Source organism: Primulina tabacum, chromosome 9 (assembly GCF_025594145.1).
Source record: "Primulina tabacum isolate GXHZ01 chromosome 9, ASM2559414v2, whole genome shotgun sequence".
In the NCBI taxonomy this organism is placed as follows: Eukaryota; Viridiplantae; Streptophyta; class Magnoliopsida; order Lamiales; family Gesneriaceae; genus Primulina; species Primulina tabacum.
The window spans coordinates 26,343,645-26,360,742 of record NC_134558.1 but is presented as its reverse complement, the minus strand read 5'-3'; the positions used below and the strand labels follow the sequence as shown (position 1 = coordinate 26,360,742).

The 17,098-nt window shown below is 38.3% G+C and overlaps 1 protein-coding gene across 1 annotated transcript; it reads left to right on the top strand.

Moving 5' to 3' along the window:
- Positions 1-788: 788 nt before the first annotated feature.
- LOC142504330 (uncharacterized) lies at positions 789-4,561 on the top strand. Its single transcript, XM_075617209.1, has 4 exons — positions 789-1,191; positions 2,196-2,978; positions 3,111-3,302; positions 4,041-4,561. The coding sequence occupies exons 1-4, from the start codon at positions 789-791 to the stop codon at positions 4,559-4,561; spliced, it is 1,899 nt and encodes a 632-aa protein (XP_075473324.1).
- Positions 4,562-17,098: the final 12,537 nt, after the last annotated feature.

The following is a 17,098-nucleotide window of genomic DNA, read 5'->3' as shown; positions in this document are numbered from 1 at the left end:
GTATGATGATTATCAAGGTCATCAATTTTTGTAGGCATGATGACCCCGTTTGCTAGTTCTGTTTGTAATATGCTTGGGTATCGTAAATATTTGAAACATGTATTGTTTATAAATAAAACTGACTGTTTACCCTATCACATAACTATGTACATTTATGATATATATATATATATATATAAATATAGTGCAAGATATGTTCATATTTTATATTTATGTGTTTAGAATGACGTCTTCACAAAATAGTACTCAAGCCAGAATCAGACAAGAAATTCCCTCTCAAGATGACCACAACTCGGCAACTGGTGGAAATTCCAGAAGCGCTCAACACAATCCCCCCCCCCCCCAAGAACAAAACGTACAAAATATTTTTGAAATAATGCATCAATTTGTGCAGTTTTGTCAGAAAAATCCACCACGACCTCATGATCAAGCTGAAGAACATCACATTGAGGCAAATGATCGAGCTCTTGAGAGATATTTGAGATTCAAACGATCAAAGTTTGAAGGCAAACCAGATGCGTATCAAGCAGAATCTTGGCTAAGAAAAATCAACAAAATATTCTCTATTCTCAATTATTCTAAAGAACAAAAGGTGAATTTTTAATTTTTCCACTTACTTATTTGAAGAAGCAGCTCACAACTGGTGGCGTACGGTGGAACATAAGTGGACAAAGAATTTCACCCCAAAAACGTGGGACAATTTTCTGCAAGAATTCGAAGGTAAATATATAACTCAAGTTATATTAAATACCCGAGAACGTGAGTTTATGGATTTAGTCCAAGGTGACATGACCGTAGCTCAATATGAGGCAGAATTCCATCGTTTTATACATTATGCACCACACTACATGGAAGATGAGGTAAGAAAAAGAAAAAAATTTGTTCAAGGATTAAATCTAGATATTCGTTGGGCAACATTATCCACAGAAGTTGCCAGTTATGTTTCTGCTGTCAATCAAGCTCTACGAGTAGAAGAAGACATCAAGGTACTTCTTAAAAAAGAGGAAGAAGAAAAGAAAATCAGAAAGCCCAACCTTTTTGAAGATAACAATCGGAAAATAAAATTTGAAAAAAGAACACAACCAGTCAGGCAAGGAGAAGCTGTCAAAGGAAAAGTTCCAAGAAACAACAGTAAAAAGTGTGGATATTGCGGATTACCAAATCATGAAAAAGAAAAGTGCTGGAGAAAAGGTGGGAAATGTCTTATTTGCGGAAGTGAGCAACACCGTATTCAAGATTGTCCAAAAAGAACGCAGAAGACTCAACCCACAACAAAGCCAAAGATACCCGCTCGAGCCTATCTCTCTTAGGAAACAAAGAAGAGGAAATTGACCCCACTGCAGCCGTAGAAGGTACTGTTACTATATTATCCAGTTCTGCAAAAACTTTATTTGATCCAGGAGCTACTCATTCTTTTATCTCAAAAGTTTTTGTACATAAAGTACCACTGTTATCTGAGCAGCTACCATATAGCTTTGAAACTTGTTCACCTTTGGGGACAACAATGATTACCGACATCATTTACAAAAATTGTCCCTTAAACTTCCAAGAAAAAGAATATCTAGCAGATTTGATTGAATTACCTATCAAGAAATATGATATTATTCTTGGAATGGACTGGTTATTTAGACACCAAGCCCAGCTCAATCGCTACACAAAAGAAGTTTATCTTCAAACTTCTCATCCAATCAATTCCAAAGCTAACCATACCATGGAAATAGTATCAACAGCAGAAGCTAAGGCTATACTAAAAGATAACGGAGCTTATTTTGATAAATAAGCCAAAGGATCAACTCAAGATCTCAGAAATCTCAGTTGTACAAGAATTTCCAGAGGTTTTTCCTGAAGAGAACAATACTTTACCTCCTCAGAGAGATATAGAATTTTCCATTGATCTAATACCTGGAGCACAACCCAGATCTAAAACTCCATACCGAATGGCACCTTCAGAGTTAAAAAAATTTAAACTTCAATTACAAGAGCTCATGGACAAGAAATACGTCCGGCCTAGTACATCTCCGTGGGGTGCTCCTGTATTATTTGTAAAAAAGAAAGATAGAACTCTAAGGATGTGCATTGATTATCGAGAACTTAACAATGTTACCATAAAAACAAATATCCTCTACCGCATGTCGAAGAATTATTTGATGTCTTACAAGGGTCTTAAGTATATTCAAAACTTGATTTTCGATAAGGATATTACCAATTGAGAATTAAGGAGGATGACATCTTCAAAACGGCTTTTAATACCCGTTATGGACACTATGAGTTTGTGGTAATGTCATTCGGATTAACCAACGCTCCTGCAGCTTTCATGGATATGATGCATCGAATATTTCAACCATTCTTAGACAAATTCGTTGTCATATTCATAGATGACATTTTGATATTTTCAAGAAGTCATGAGGAACATACTCAACATCTACGATTGATTCTCAAAACTTCGAAAGAACATCAATTGTATGCCAAATTCAGTAAGTGTGAATTTTGGCTAGAAAAAGTGTCATTTCTTGGCCACTTTATCTCTAAGAAAGGACTGGAAGTAGATCCTGCAAAAATAGAAGCCATATCTTGCTGGAAACAACCAATCAACATCACAGAAATTAGAAGTTTTCTCGGCCTAGCAGGATACTACCGAAGATTCATTAAAGATTTTGCGAAAATTTCTGTTCCCTTGACACAGCTAACTCGCAAAGACAATCCTTTCTTGTGGAATGATGAGTGTGAGAAAAGTTTTTGCAAATTAAAAGAAATGCTTACTAGTGCACCTGTATTAGCTTTACCAGAAGGGACAGAAGGATTTGTGGTTTACATAGATGCCTCAAAAGAAGGCTTTGGATGTGTATTAATGCAAAACGATAAAGTTATTGCATATGCATCTAGAAAATTAAAGAATCACGAGTTAAATTATCCCACTCATGATCTGGAATTAGGATCAATAGTGTCTGCATTAGCAAAATGGAGACACTACTTGTACGGTTCCACTTTTGATATTTATACTGACCACAAAAGCTTGAAATATTTATTTACTCAAAAAGAGCTGAACATGAGGCAAAGAAGATGTATTGAATATTTATAAGATTACGATTGTTCCATTCTTTATCAATCAGGTAAAGCTAATGTAGTGGCTGATGCTTTAAGTAGAAAGACTAGCATGGCTTGGTTGGAAATGAAAGAAGTAAGAGAATGGGTACACATCCATTCACGTGGGCACTTGGCCGGATTGAGAATCGAACCTGAATTTCATACCAGAATTAAGCAAAATCAAGAATTGGACCAAGAAGTTTCCAAGCTCCGTACTGGTACAAATTTCGTCACCAATTCACAAGGAATATTATTTTATCATGACCGTATTTGTGTGCCTAGCTCAATGAAAAAGGAAATAATGGAAAAATCACATCAGTCTCGGATCAGCATTCATCCAGGAGGATCTAAGATGTAACAAGAGATTAAAAAACACTTCTGGTGGAAAGGAATGAAACGAGATATTGTAGATTTCATTTCACAATGCCTATCTTGCCAAATGATAAAGGCTGAACATCAAAGACCAGCAGGTCTTTTGAAACCATTTCCTATACCAGAATGGAAATGGGATCAAATAACTATGGACTTTGTGACTGGATTACCCTAGCTCCCAGGAGGTTTTAATAGCATATGGGTTATCTTTGATCGCTTAACCAAGTCAGCACATTTCATACCCATAAGTCACAGATATGGGGTGGAAAAACTGGTTGAACTCTATTAGAAGGAAATTATACGGTTACATGGTATCCCCACTACCATAGTATCTGATAGAGATCCGAAGTTTACGTCAAGATTATGGAAAAAACTTCAGGAATGCCTTGGTACCAAATTAAATTTTAGCACAACAGCACATCCTCAAACTGATGGTCAGTCTGAACGAACCAGTCAAATATTGGAAGACATGCTTCGCGCATGTGTGCTGGATTTTGGGGCAAACTGGGGAAAGCACTTGCCTCTAGTTGAATTTTCATACAACAATAGTTATCAATCCTCAATAAAAATGGCACCATATGAAGCATTATATGGAAGAAAATATCGCTCTCCTCTTAACTGGGCTATGGATAAATGGAGAGGCACAAATAATGGACAAGAACGAGCAATCAGGCCTGACATTATACAAGAAGCTATCGACAAAATACAACTTATCAGGAAACGAATACGAACAGCTCAAAGTAGACAGAAAAGTTATGTAGATAAGAGGCGGAAAGATTTGAAATTTGAAGTCGGAGATTACGTATTACTAAAAGTATCACCAAGAAAAGGAATCAAGCGTACTAGAAAGAAGGGAAAGTTGCATCCTCGATTTGTTGGACCCTTCGAAGTGATAGAACGAATAGGCACTGTGGTTTATCGTCTATCTCTACCCGAAAATATCTCTAGTATACATAACATATTCCACGTATCACAATTAAGGAAATGCAAAGTAGACTCATCCCAATTGATTGACCACCAACAGATAGATCTGGAAGAAAATCTAACATATGAAGAAGAACCTGTGAAAATTTTGGACCAAAGAATAAAAGAACTTCGTGGTTGACCAATTCAGTTGATAAAAGTCTTATGAAAAAACCACAACATTGAAGAAGCAACGTGGGAAACAGAGAAAGATATGAGATGTCAATATCCTCATTTATTCTAATAACTCTTAAATCTGGGGACAAGATTTTTAAAAAGAGGGGATATTGTGACACCCTAAACACAAAGGTGCATAAATACATTTAAAAGTTTATTAGTATAACTAAATTTTATTATTTTTACCACATTATTTTTCGGTACAAATTTAATTTTTTCAAAGTATCTAGAAATAGATTAAAATACATCACAATACACTTAAAATTCATCAAGTACTATGAGGTTCTCATTCTAAGACCAAATACCCAAAACATAATAAAATATTATAATTAAACTCAACATATATGTTAAGTAATAAGTACAATAATTATTAAGTTCAATGTAAGATAATTTATAATTAGGTTCAATACTTAGATTTAATATGATATAATAATTAGATACAAGAATATAATAATATTAAGTTTGGATAAATATTAACGTTTTCATTTAAAATTAAAACAATAAAAATGGATAAATATGTGTTCGGCTATATATATCTGAACCCTCTTCTTCAAATTCTCAAACCAACTGAGAGAAAAACGGAAAGGGAAGAAGAAAGGAAGGGAAAAGAGGAAGAAAAATCTATAAATCTTTCCGAAAAATTCCAATAAATCACCAACTATTCATTTTATATCTTAAAACAATATGGCACTGGAGTTGATGTAAAAGGATCGATCAAGAACAAGAAAATCAAACAAAGATATACCGAAAAACGGCAACGGAAACCCGTTTCAAGCAAGGTGATCTACGCTTACCTTTCTTATAGCTACACATCAAAATAGAGGTTGACTTGAACACAAAAGTTGTACCTCTTGTTGCATAGATAAAGTACATATTGTCCGTCGTCCCAAAATATTGCCGGAACTAACATTTTCGGAATGCCGGAGTACCTTAGTTCTCCATAAGACGATATTTAAATCTGGTATCGATCGGATAAGAATTTGAAAATACTTTCAACACAAGAATTAAAAATCTCACAAGGCCAGTCATGGAAAAAACCCGGCTGCGCATTGCCGCCAGAAGGCCAGTCATGCGCCGAAACCGTCGGCGCGTGTACCTCACGCGCTGCCGTATCGGCATTTTTCCGGTGGCCGAACATTCCTAGTGATGTTTTCGACTTTTTGGCCAACTTTCGTAATGTTTGAAGATATTTTCTAATTAATATGAATTTTGCAAACTTAAGTAAAATCAACCGGGTTATATTCTGAACAAAAATAATCTGGAAATGATCAACTATTTACTTAAAACTCTAACATATAAATATCATTCATAATATAATTTTAGGACTTGCTCCAGCAACTCGGATTACTAATCAAGCCTAAACTGTAAGTTATCAGGTGAGGAAATTACTATTCATTCTTCTATTAAAGCCTTTGGCATTTGGCCTGAAAATTTCAATAGCATTTATTTAATGTTCAAATATCATCCCCAGTTCATTACAATTACTGATATATTTTCTTGCATAATTATGAATGAATTGATATACCATTAATGAATGGAGTCATGGACAAAGGATTTCGGTCCGGAAATTGAGTCCTTTGGACAACGTGGCTTTGGCCCGGAAAGTGAGTCCAATGAACTACGGTCAAAAGTCCCGGGTATATGGTTCATGTGAACAACGCGCACCGAATATTTCGGTTCGGAGAATGGTTCACCCGACTCGTAAAATAATCTTATAAGTGCTCAATTAGAGCCACCAATGTTAATTTATGAAATTTTCATTTATCTATTATTCTTAGTAATTTTAACATTTCATAGCATTCATAACATCTAATTTGTTATGCCTATTACTTCATGCATAATTATTATGAAGCGCTATTTTAATTTATTTAAAAACTATATACTAATTTAAACTCACTAAGTCCTCAAAGACTTAACCCTCTGTTTCTTTTCGTCAATTGGAATTTCCAGACACAGGAACCCCAGAATTGGAACAGGTGGAAAATAACTGAAGCTAAATAAGAGCATTTGAAAGTTGTGATGATCTGTTTATAAATAAATGTTAAGCTTCCGCTGTAAAATAGTTGTACATATTTGAAATAAGAATGTAAATATTTGTATATAATCTTTTAAAATAGTAGAAAATATTTAAAATTTTATCTACAATATTTTTTAATAATAATGGTAAAAATAAAGATAGCAGTTCAATAAAGAAATATTGTAGAAAAAGTGGCACTTAGTAAGGGAATAATTATGAATTCCTAAACCGGGCGCCACACCAAACTCTTTGATTGTACTATCGAATCTAAGGTTCCAACTCTTAGGTGCCTGCTTTAGACCATAAATAGATCTCTGAAGTTTGCATACCATATGCTCACTTCCGATGGATGTAAACCCTTCAGGTTGAGACATGTAAATCTCTTCCTTAATATCCCCATTAAGAAATGCTATCTTGACATCCATCTGCCATATCTCATAGTCATATCATGCAGTTATGGCTAGCAATATCCTTATGGACTTGAACATTGCAACTGGAGTAAATGTTTCCTCAAAGTCAACTCCTTGTCTTTGAGTATATTCTTTTGCCACCAAAATCGCCTTGAAGGTCAATACCTTCCCAACCGCCCCAAGTTTCCTCTTTTAAATCCATTTACACCCTATGGGAACAGTTCCCTCAGGTGGATCCACGAGATTCCACATTTGGTTCGAATACATGGAATTCATCTCAGATTCCATAGCTTCAAGCCATTTGGATGAATCGGCATCAAGTAACGCTTCCTTGAAGGTCCTTGGATCACATCCATAGTTAGGATCATCATGGCCCTCTTTAAGAAACAGACCATACCTCATAGGTGGTCTCGAGACTCTCTCGGATCTTGTAGGAGCTTGTATCTCCTCTCTTGGTTCTTCGGGTGTGGGTTCTTCAATTGTGGGTGTCTCTCGAACCTCTTCGAGTTCTATCATCTCCCCTTTTCTATCCAACTGAAATTCCTTTTCCAAAAAGGTTGCATTTCTAGAAACAAACACCTTTATTTCTTGGGGATGATAGAAATAGTATCCAACTGAATTCCTTGAATATCCCACAAAGTAACATAAAATGGATCGACTATCTAACTTATCTCCCACTGCCTGCTTCACATAAGCAGGGCATCTCCATATTTTAAGATAAGAATATTTGGGAGGCTTACCCATCCATATCTCATATGGTTTCTTATCAACTGCCTTTGAAGGGACATTGTTCAACAACAGTGCCGCTGTCTCAAGCGCATATCCCCAAAAGGATGGCAGCAACTCCGTGAACCCCATCATAGACCGAACCATGTCCATCAAAGTCTGGTTACGACGCTCTGAAACACCATTCAACTGTGGTGTAGCAGGTAGAGTCCACTGCGAGAGAATCCCATTCTCCCTAAGATACTCTTGGAACTCGGCACTCAAGTACTCAGCACCTCGATCCGATCGAAGTGACTTGATGCTTCGTCCCAACTGTTTCTCTACTTCACTTCTAAATTTTTTGAACCTTTCAAAAGCTTCAGACTTGTATTTCATCAAATACACATACCCATACCTCGAAAAGTGATCGGTGAAGGTGATGAAATAGGCATGTCCATGCTTAGTGGTGATGTTAAGCGGACCGCACACATCGGTATGGATCAAATCCAATAACCCTTTGGCTCGCTCCACATGGCCCTTAAAGGGAATTTTGGTCATCTTTCCTTTTAGACAAGATTCACAAGTTGGGAGAGAATTAATATCAGACATATCAAACATGTCCACTCCCACTAGCTTGTTCATCCTTCTTAGGGAAATATGTCCTAATCGAGCATGCCATAATTGTGCCGTATTAAGAGTATCTTGCTTTCGCTTGTTTGTTGTTGTTATATCTTGGACATTGTTTAGTGGAATATCTTTCAATTTTAAGTTATAGAGATCGTTTTCAAGTTCTCCAGTACCAATCAAAAATTCATTATTGTTAATGTTGCAAACACCTTTGCTAAATAAACAAGAATATCCATTTTTATCAAGCATAGAAATGGAAACAATGTTTTTCACCAAATCAGGTACAAACAAAACATCTCTTAAAATCAACTTAAAATCATTGTTCAAAAGCAAGTAAACATCTCCTACGGCCTTGGCAGCAACTCTTGCTCCATTTCCCATCCTTAAGAAGGTCTCACCTTCCCTAAGTCTCCTACTTCTTCCCATCACCTGCAAATCATTACAGAGATGTGAGCCACAGCCGATATCCAATACCCAAGAAGTAGAGTTAATTGAAATGTTTACTTCAATATAGAACATACCATTTCCAGAACTCTTCTGGGCAAGATATTCTCTGCAGTTATGCCTCCAATGTCCAGTCTTCTTGCAGTGATGACATATGTCAACAGTCTTGTCAGCTTTAACTGGTGTAGCTGCCACAGCGGGACTTGGAGATTGCCTCTTCAAGGGCACGTTCTTTTTGGGACGTTGGAAAGAACGCTTCTTTCCCTTCCCAGGTGGACCGGTCTTCGTGCCAGATGAAGAGCCAACATAAATAACCGACTTCTCTTTCTTGATGGTGGCTTCAAACGTAACAAGCATATTCACCAACTCCTCAAGGGTAGGCTCTAGCTTGTTCATGATGAAATTCACCACAATAAGATCAAATGAGCTAGGTAGTGACAAGAGCAACACGTTGGTGGTCAACTCCGAAGGCAACGTAAGATCCATGCCACGAGCTTATCCACGAGCCCAATCAACTTAAGGCCATGCTCATGGACCGAAGCCCCATCTCGCATGCGTAAAGTGATTAGCTCCTTGACGGTAGCATGCCTAAGAGGTCGAGTCTGCTCACCAAAGAGCTCCTTGAGATGCAAATGAATGTCAGCAGCACTCTTTGCATCCTCAAAACGCCTCTGCAACTCATCATTCATAGAAGCCTGCATATAACACTTAGCTCGCAAGTCATGGTCACACCAATCCTTGTAAGTCTGCAATTCCTCAGGAGTGCAGCTAGTCGGAGCCTCAACAGGGAGCGACTCAGTAAGTGTATATGCTATTCTTTCCAAATTCAAGACGATTTTTAAGTTTCTTAGCCAATTGAGGTAATAGGTCCGGTTAATACGTGTTTGTCGAGTATCGCCGATAATGGGTTGTGAATCGAAGACATTATCAAATTTTTACTGAAAAGTAAAACAGATAAATGTTAATGACTATTTTAAAATATTTAGTAAGATACAAAGTATGGACTTTTACTTCATAAATTTTCGCTCCCACTGTTTTGACATTTTCACTACCCTCTAGTGAAAACGGGAAACTCTTTTCCTCAGTAGGTACGTAAGGTCCAATTAGCAAATCATGATCCCGAATAATATCAGCCAATCACAATTCCTAAGAGGTAGTTTCCAATTGCATCACCATGCAACCCTCTACGTAAACTTTTGTCTCACATTTGATTAGGACCCAATAATATGACGTCGTTCATCTTTACGTGTCAAGCCTTACCTATTGATGTTGAACCTTAATAGACGGTCGCCATGAGTTCTCTCGATAATATGAGCTGAAATCATGAGAGTTCCACGTAGTTCACATCAACATGTCAATGGATGTCACAGCTTTCCGGTGTCCAGGGCCCTCCCCCCAATAATATGAGCCGAGCCCCGAACACGGGTAGCGTTCACCATGCACCAATTGTCGATGGAAGACATGGAAATTATAAACACCTTTATAATTCTCCTTTTCGGGCTTGATATTAATTTTGAATCTTATTCAAAATGAGGGTTTTTAATTTTGAAAGGTCTCATCATTAATTTTGTTTAAAAGCTCGCCATGTTTGATCGTATGTTTGCCGGATTCATGCAACTTTGTTATTATCATAATAATAACGCACATACTCATTATTTATAACATATCATGCATATATTATAAACAGTAAACAAAACAAGGATGATCAATTGCACCAATACTAATGGCCCGTGTGAGCTAAGCACGGGCCTAGGTCCAATCCTAGGGAAATGCATGGAATACAAATGCAACTTTTACATAAGCCTCCAATATTTACATGTCTTCGATCTTCATAATCATCAAGGCCACCATCTTCTAATCTTAATCTTCCACTATACTAATATTTACAATTAAATATCCATGGCAAATAGGGATACATCTTATGGGGTGGGAACGGGCCATAAACCAAGCTCACTTATAAATTGATAATTATTACAATCATTCAACACAAAATATCCTAGCATACACCTAGCAAATTGGGCTTGGGCTTTTGATCATCCTTCATGCATAATATCAGATATCATACACCATCAATTAATTATCACAATAATCAGTTGATCCAATATTATATATCTTGATCCAATCACTAACCTTCACGATTATAAACTAAATTAACAAAGTATACAAACTCCTTTGTCTACTTTTTAATTAATTTATTTATAACCGAATTTCTTGTAAATCACCATTTACTATAAATAATTAAAGTCCAACTTTAATTATTTATTTTATGAGAAAATATGTACAACTTTTGTAAATTTAAACTTAAGGGCCCAAAAAAATCATTTTTCACCAAAAACATTTTGGCCCATTTAAATTTCACAAAATATGTCAACCATCCAATGGCCCAACAAATCAAGGCCCGTGACACTTTGATATTCCAAAATACTTTTGAAAACCCTAGTCGTCATCGCCGTCGCCGGAGCTCTGTCGCCGGATTCCGGCCAACTTAATTTTTTTTTTATTTTCAAAAGGGCTATTCGGGCAGCCCCTTGGGCTGCCCTTGCTGCCCGTTTCAGGCAGCCCCTCAGGTAGCCCAAGCTGCCAAAATGGGCAACAACTTGCTGCCCAAAACCGCCCCAAAAATCGGCCTTCGATTTGTCGTTTGGATTGTCTCATGCGGATAGAAATTGACCTCAATATAATATCATGTATATGCTACACAAAATAGTAATCATAGCTCTGATACTACTTGAAAGAGGATCGGTTAAGGTGCTCGAATGCGTAACGAAAGTTTCAAAATTATTTTTCATACAAGAAAATCGAGAACCCTAAATTATAGTGTGTAGCAAATACAATAAAACACAAAATGACATTCATAGGGTGTTTTAGAAATTCTTACCTATCAATCTCTTAAGATTGATTATAGCTCCAACTAAGATGTAAACACCTTAGCTCTTGAATGGTAGACTATTCTACAAGCTTCCAATGAGCATTCCTTGCTCAAAAATTAAGCCCACCACCAGCAAAGAAGATCCACCTTACACTTGCACTAGAAAATGTAAGGCATTTTTCTTTGAAAAGTGTATGCAATCTTCAACAATTGAAGAAGCAAAATGAAGGAGAATAAGCTTAAAAATTTCGGCCCTTGAGGTGTAGGAGAGAAGGGGAGGAAACTTTCTTGGTTGTGGAAAAAGTTGAAGCAAAAAGTTGCATGTGCATGCCATGCCATTAACTCAAAAGTTTCCTCCAACCCTTCACCTTCCAAGCATGCAATTTGTTTGGGCTTGTAACAATTACAAGGCCCATGGACTTTAATTTAAATATCTCAAACATATTTGAGACCATTTAAACCTTAGTTGATTTTACTCAAGCCCACTAGTTTAATAATTATTTCTATTTGGGCTCTACAAGGTCCAATGTTATTTAATTAATTCAACACTTGAATTAATTTAATTATTTGGACACTACTAGGTCCACTAGTGTTTAATTAATTCAACACTTGAATTAATTTAATTTAGTCCATAATAATGTTGATGAAAATCACAATTTTCAAATACATTATTTATTTTGCCAACTTTTAATTTAGGAACACTTCCATAAATTAAAAGTTACATTCTCCTTATAGAAGTTATACTTCTATTTTTCTTTGCGCTTATAAACTCCTTTATACTACATATACATGAGATCACATAGGATATCCATACCCGAAGGTAAGCGGTGAATCCCCGACTACAATGCATCGACTCCTATATGTTTCGACAAAACACCAAACCTTGCCACCTGATGACCCCATGAGAGTCGGTAAACAATTCAAAGTGCAATGCTAGCATATAGAGTCTCAATGTTGTCCCGGGTCATAAGGACTAACGATGTACAACCATAAATTAGGACGTTTCCACTCGATAAGTCAAAACCACTTGGAAAGTCCTATATGGAGGGTTGTTCAGTGCACTCTACCAGGAGCACCTATCTGCTTGCTCGGACATCACAATGCCCCCTACCATTGAAACATGGTACTCACATCGCAGATACTAGTCTCAAACTCGAGCGGCCTATATCCTTCTTAGCGGCGGCTGAATCGACTAGGAACTGTTTAGAATATACAGTATTCCAAATATGAGTTTCATGATACTCATCATATGAGCATCTCATATTCTTTCTACTATTTGTATATTCAAGGACTTTATCTATGCAACTAGCATGGGTATACAGATAAAGATGTGCCAAAACAATAATTTCAAATATTATTAAAATAAAGATTGTTTATACATAGAGTTTCATTGTGAACACTCGGCCAACACTTGGCTCGACGGGCACCTACTCTAACACTCCTCCATGCTCTTCGAATAGATCAGAATATCGTCAATGAAAACTATGACGAACTGATCCAAAAACGATTAAACACACGATTCATGAGGTCCATGAAAATCTCTGGCGCGTTCGTCAGATCGAAAGGCATCACCAAAAACTCATAGTGCCCATATCGTGTCCGGAAGGCTGTCTTAAGCACATCAGACTCTCCACCTTCAGCTGGTGATACCCGGATCGGAGGTCTATCTTGGAGAACACTAATACTCCCTGAAGCTGATCAAATAAGTCCTCGATCCTCGGCAACAGATACTTATTCTTAACTGCGACTCTGTTCAGCTCTCTGTAATCAATGCACAGTCGCATGCTGCCATCCTTCTTCTTGACAAAAAGAACTGGTGCGCCCCAAGGAGAAAATCTAGAGCGAATGAAACCCTTATCTAACAGATCCTGAATATGATCTTTGAACCCATTCATCTCTGCAGGCACTAACCGGTAGGGTGCTTTAGATATCGGCACTGTTCCTGGCATAAGTTCAATAGAGAAGTCCATCTCTCTGTCTGGTGGAATGCCTTAAAAATCGTCAGGGAACACACTGGAGAACTCACTGACTACATCCACGTCCTCCAGCCTCTGACTGACTGGCTCAATCACTGACAAGATGCTGGCTAAGAATGCCTGGAAGCCTCTCCTCATAAGCTTCCTCGCACACAAGCAGGAAATGACATGCGGCATCTGCCGATGTCTGGCTGCCTAAAAAACAAATGGTTTCCCACAGGACAGTCTGACAGACACTGATCTCTGTCGAAAGTCTATGACTCCTCCATGAGAAGATAGCCAGTCCATGCCCAAGATGATGTCGAACTCCGGCAACGGTAACACTATCAAATCTGCGTGCACCGTATACTTCTGTAATCGAAGCTCCGATCTCTTCACTATATGGGAAGTGAACATCTGATCCCTGGATGGGATCGATACTCTGAAACCAAAATCCGTCGCTGCAGGTATGATTCCTAGTCGCTTCACGAAAGATTCAGATATAAATGAGTGTGTAGCCCCTGAATCTAGCAGTGCATACGTGGCTACACCTAAAATATATATCCTTCCTCCGACAAACCATACCATCAAATCTAATAGAGTTGAAATTAAGGAATTTCTTATCGGCGATTAATCCAAAATTCTCGAAAAATTCACTGCATTAATCCAAATATCTTTTCCCAAAATTCGAAATTGACCCCCAGAAAAATAAAAAATTGCAATTTAGCCCCTTGAAGTTCGAAAATTTCACTTTAGTCCTTCCATTAATCAAAAATTACAACATGACCTTATTCTCATTTTCGAATCCAAATCTTAAAAATTGATAAAATTTCGAAAATGTCACCAATAAATCCCCAAAATTACAGAAGTTTCGAAAATAGTCCAAATAATCTCGATTTTTATCAATTCAGTCCCACAAATTAACCGTTATTTCAATTAAGCCTTAATATCTTCCCATAAAACAATTAAATTATAAATCTCAATTAGGTAGAACATGCATCCTAATTCTTCAAGGTTTTTCAATCCCATAATTCAGTTCTCATAATAATCAAATCATCCAGTGCAATCAAAACGGTAAACATATAAAAACTTAGGTGTAGAGGTTATCGGTGATCATAGCAGAATCTGGCTCCGCCTCAGCCTCCTCGACATGCATCACATATTCCCTGTCAATAGTGGGACCCTTGTTCTGAGAGCAATCTGCAGCTTTTTGCCCCTCTTGTTTGCATACGAAGCATCTGTAGGTGCCCCACATGCATTTGTCATAGTGATATTTTTTGCACTGCTTGCATGGTGGTCCTCCCTCCGACCTAGGAGCCCCTGGTGCCTGAGGAGGCCGCCGCTATCCTGGCCCACTATGCTGTCCCTGAGGCTTCTGTAGCCCCTGCGGTCTCGGTAGTCCCGTGTACTGCTTCTTCTGCGGCTGAGAACTGGACTAAGTCTGGTGCCGCTTCCGCTGCATCTCAAAATCTATGTTGCTCCGCCTGGAAGGCACATGAAGTGGCCTCATCGTAGCTTGCCAGCCTCATCAACATCACATCCGACGAAGGGTAGGTCTCAGTCCATCCATAAAGTGCCGCAGCTTCTGTCCGGCATCCCTGGCAATAAGAGGCACGAAGTGACAGCCCCGGTCAAATTTGAAGACAAACTCCGCCACAGACGAGTCCCCCTGGCGGAGACTCATAAACTCCCTCGTCAGGCGGCCCCTGACATCAACTAGGAAGAACTTGCCATAAAAAATCTCCTTGAACATGTCCCAAGTGAGCATAGTCAAGTCGACTGCATGGGCGGCTCCCTCCCACCATAGACACGCATCATCCCTCAGCATATAAATGGCGCACCTGAACCGGTCGCCATCTCCCATCTGTAAGTAGTCAAAGTGTAGCTCCAGCGATCTAACCCATCCCTCTGCCAAGAAAGGGTCAGTGGTACCCGAACTCTTTTGGGCCGAGCCGTCTAAACTGCTCATAGATTTCAGTCTGTGGTCGAGGCGCCTGCTGGGCCTGCTCCATCAATCTAGTTATCCCCTCTAGTACTCGGGTAGTTGGGTCTCCTGGTGTTGGTGGTCCTTTGCCACCTCTAGGAATCTCATCATGTTTCTCGGTACTGGGAGCACGTCTGGGAAGCATATCTGAATACAGTGCAATTTATAAATGTAACCCATCATGCAATTAATCTAGTTATTTTTTTAAAATAAATCATTAAATCGTAAAAACAATTAAACATACACAGTAGATCATCATGCAGCGTAAATCATGTAAACATGGAGGTGATAATAGTAAATCATTTTAAACATTCAAAAAATAAAAGCTTAAAAACTTGAGGTTTGAAGACTGAGCTATAGAAGCTGGCGGTGACACATCTCTATATAGGACTCTTGCTCTGATACCAACTGTGAAGTCTACCGTTTTAAAAGTGCGGAAATATATATAATTTTTTTTGTAAAGCTCACATTTTAAAATTTATCATTTAAATAAATTGCATGCATTTTCAGTCCTACTAAAAATATCATTTAAAAATAATCATAAGTAATTACCAAAAAAAATATAGCGGAGCAAAAACGAGTAAAAATCCTAAAATCAAACAGCAAAATAAAACAACGTAAAAATGCTCATATCCTCTCAATAACATAAATTCGTGAATGTGCGAAAAATCATGAGGTCCTCGGGTCATGTCGACCACCAAGTCCGTCAGCTCAGAGTTCAGTACCTCCAGTCCCCTCAAAATCATGATCAACTGCATCACACACGCCTAGTGAGTCTAAAGACTCAACACACATGTACCGTGATAACAAATACATATACGTAACAAGCAGCAGTGAAAGATATCGTAATTAACATATATTTCATGTCGGTAGTAAAATAATATGCATAATCGTGACCTGTCAAAACATGATAATAACCATAGCATGTATCATCGTATCAACATATACGTGTTCGTTTTCTTAATTTGAATTCCGTTCGTCAGCTATGACTTTCGTATTATCATGTCATTCGATGGATCCATCTACGTGTAACCGAGGTACCCGGCTGAGGAGGCATCAGCAAAATCATTACCCGTCCACTGAGCTCAAACATTTCGTGTCATCGTATTTGTAAGGCCCGAGAATTTGATTACCGTAATCTGAACTGATTTGGGTGTAATTACCGTAATCTGAGATTAATCTGAGATGATTTCTTGATTAATTGAAGTGATTATAGACGGAACGGAGTGGACCGAGAAAGACGAGAACAGACGCGAAACACATGTGCCAGGGTGTGCTTTCGCGCACATGCGCGGCGTGTAAGCGCGCACATGCGCGGAATGTCCAGAACCTTGGGCACATATGCGCCGAGATGGGCGCGCATATGCGCGAGTGGGTGTGTGCACGAGACAGTAAGTCTCGCGCATATGCGCGACGATGGGGCGCGCATATGCGCGAGCACTCCAGTAGCAATTTCTGGGTAAAGCTTCCGGCGCATATGCGCGGGCCTTG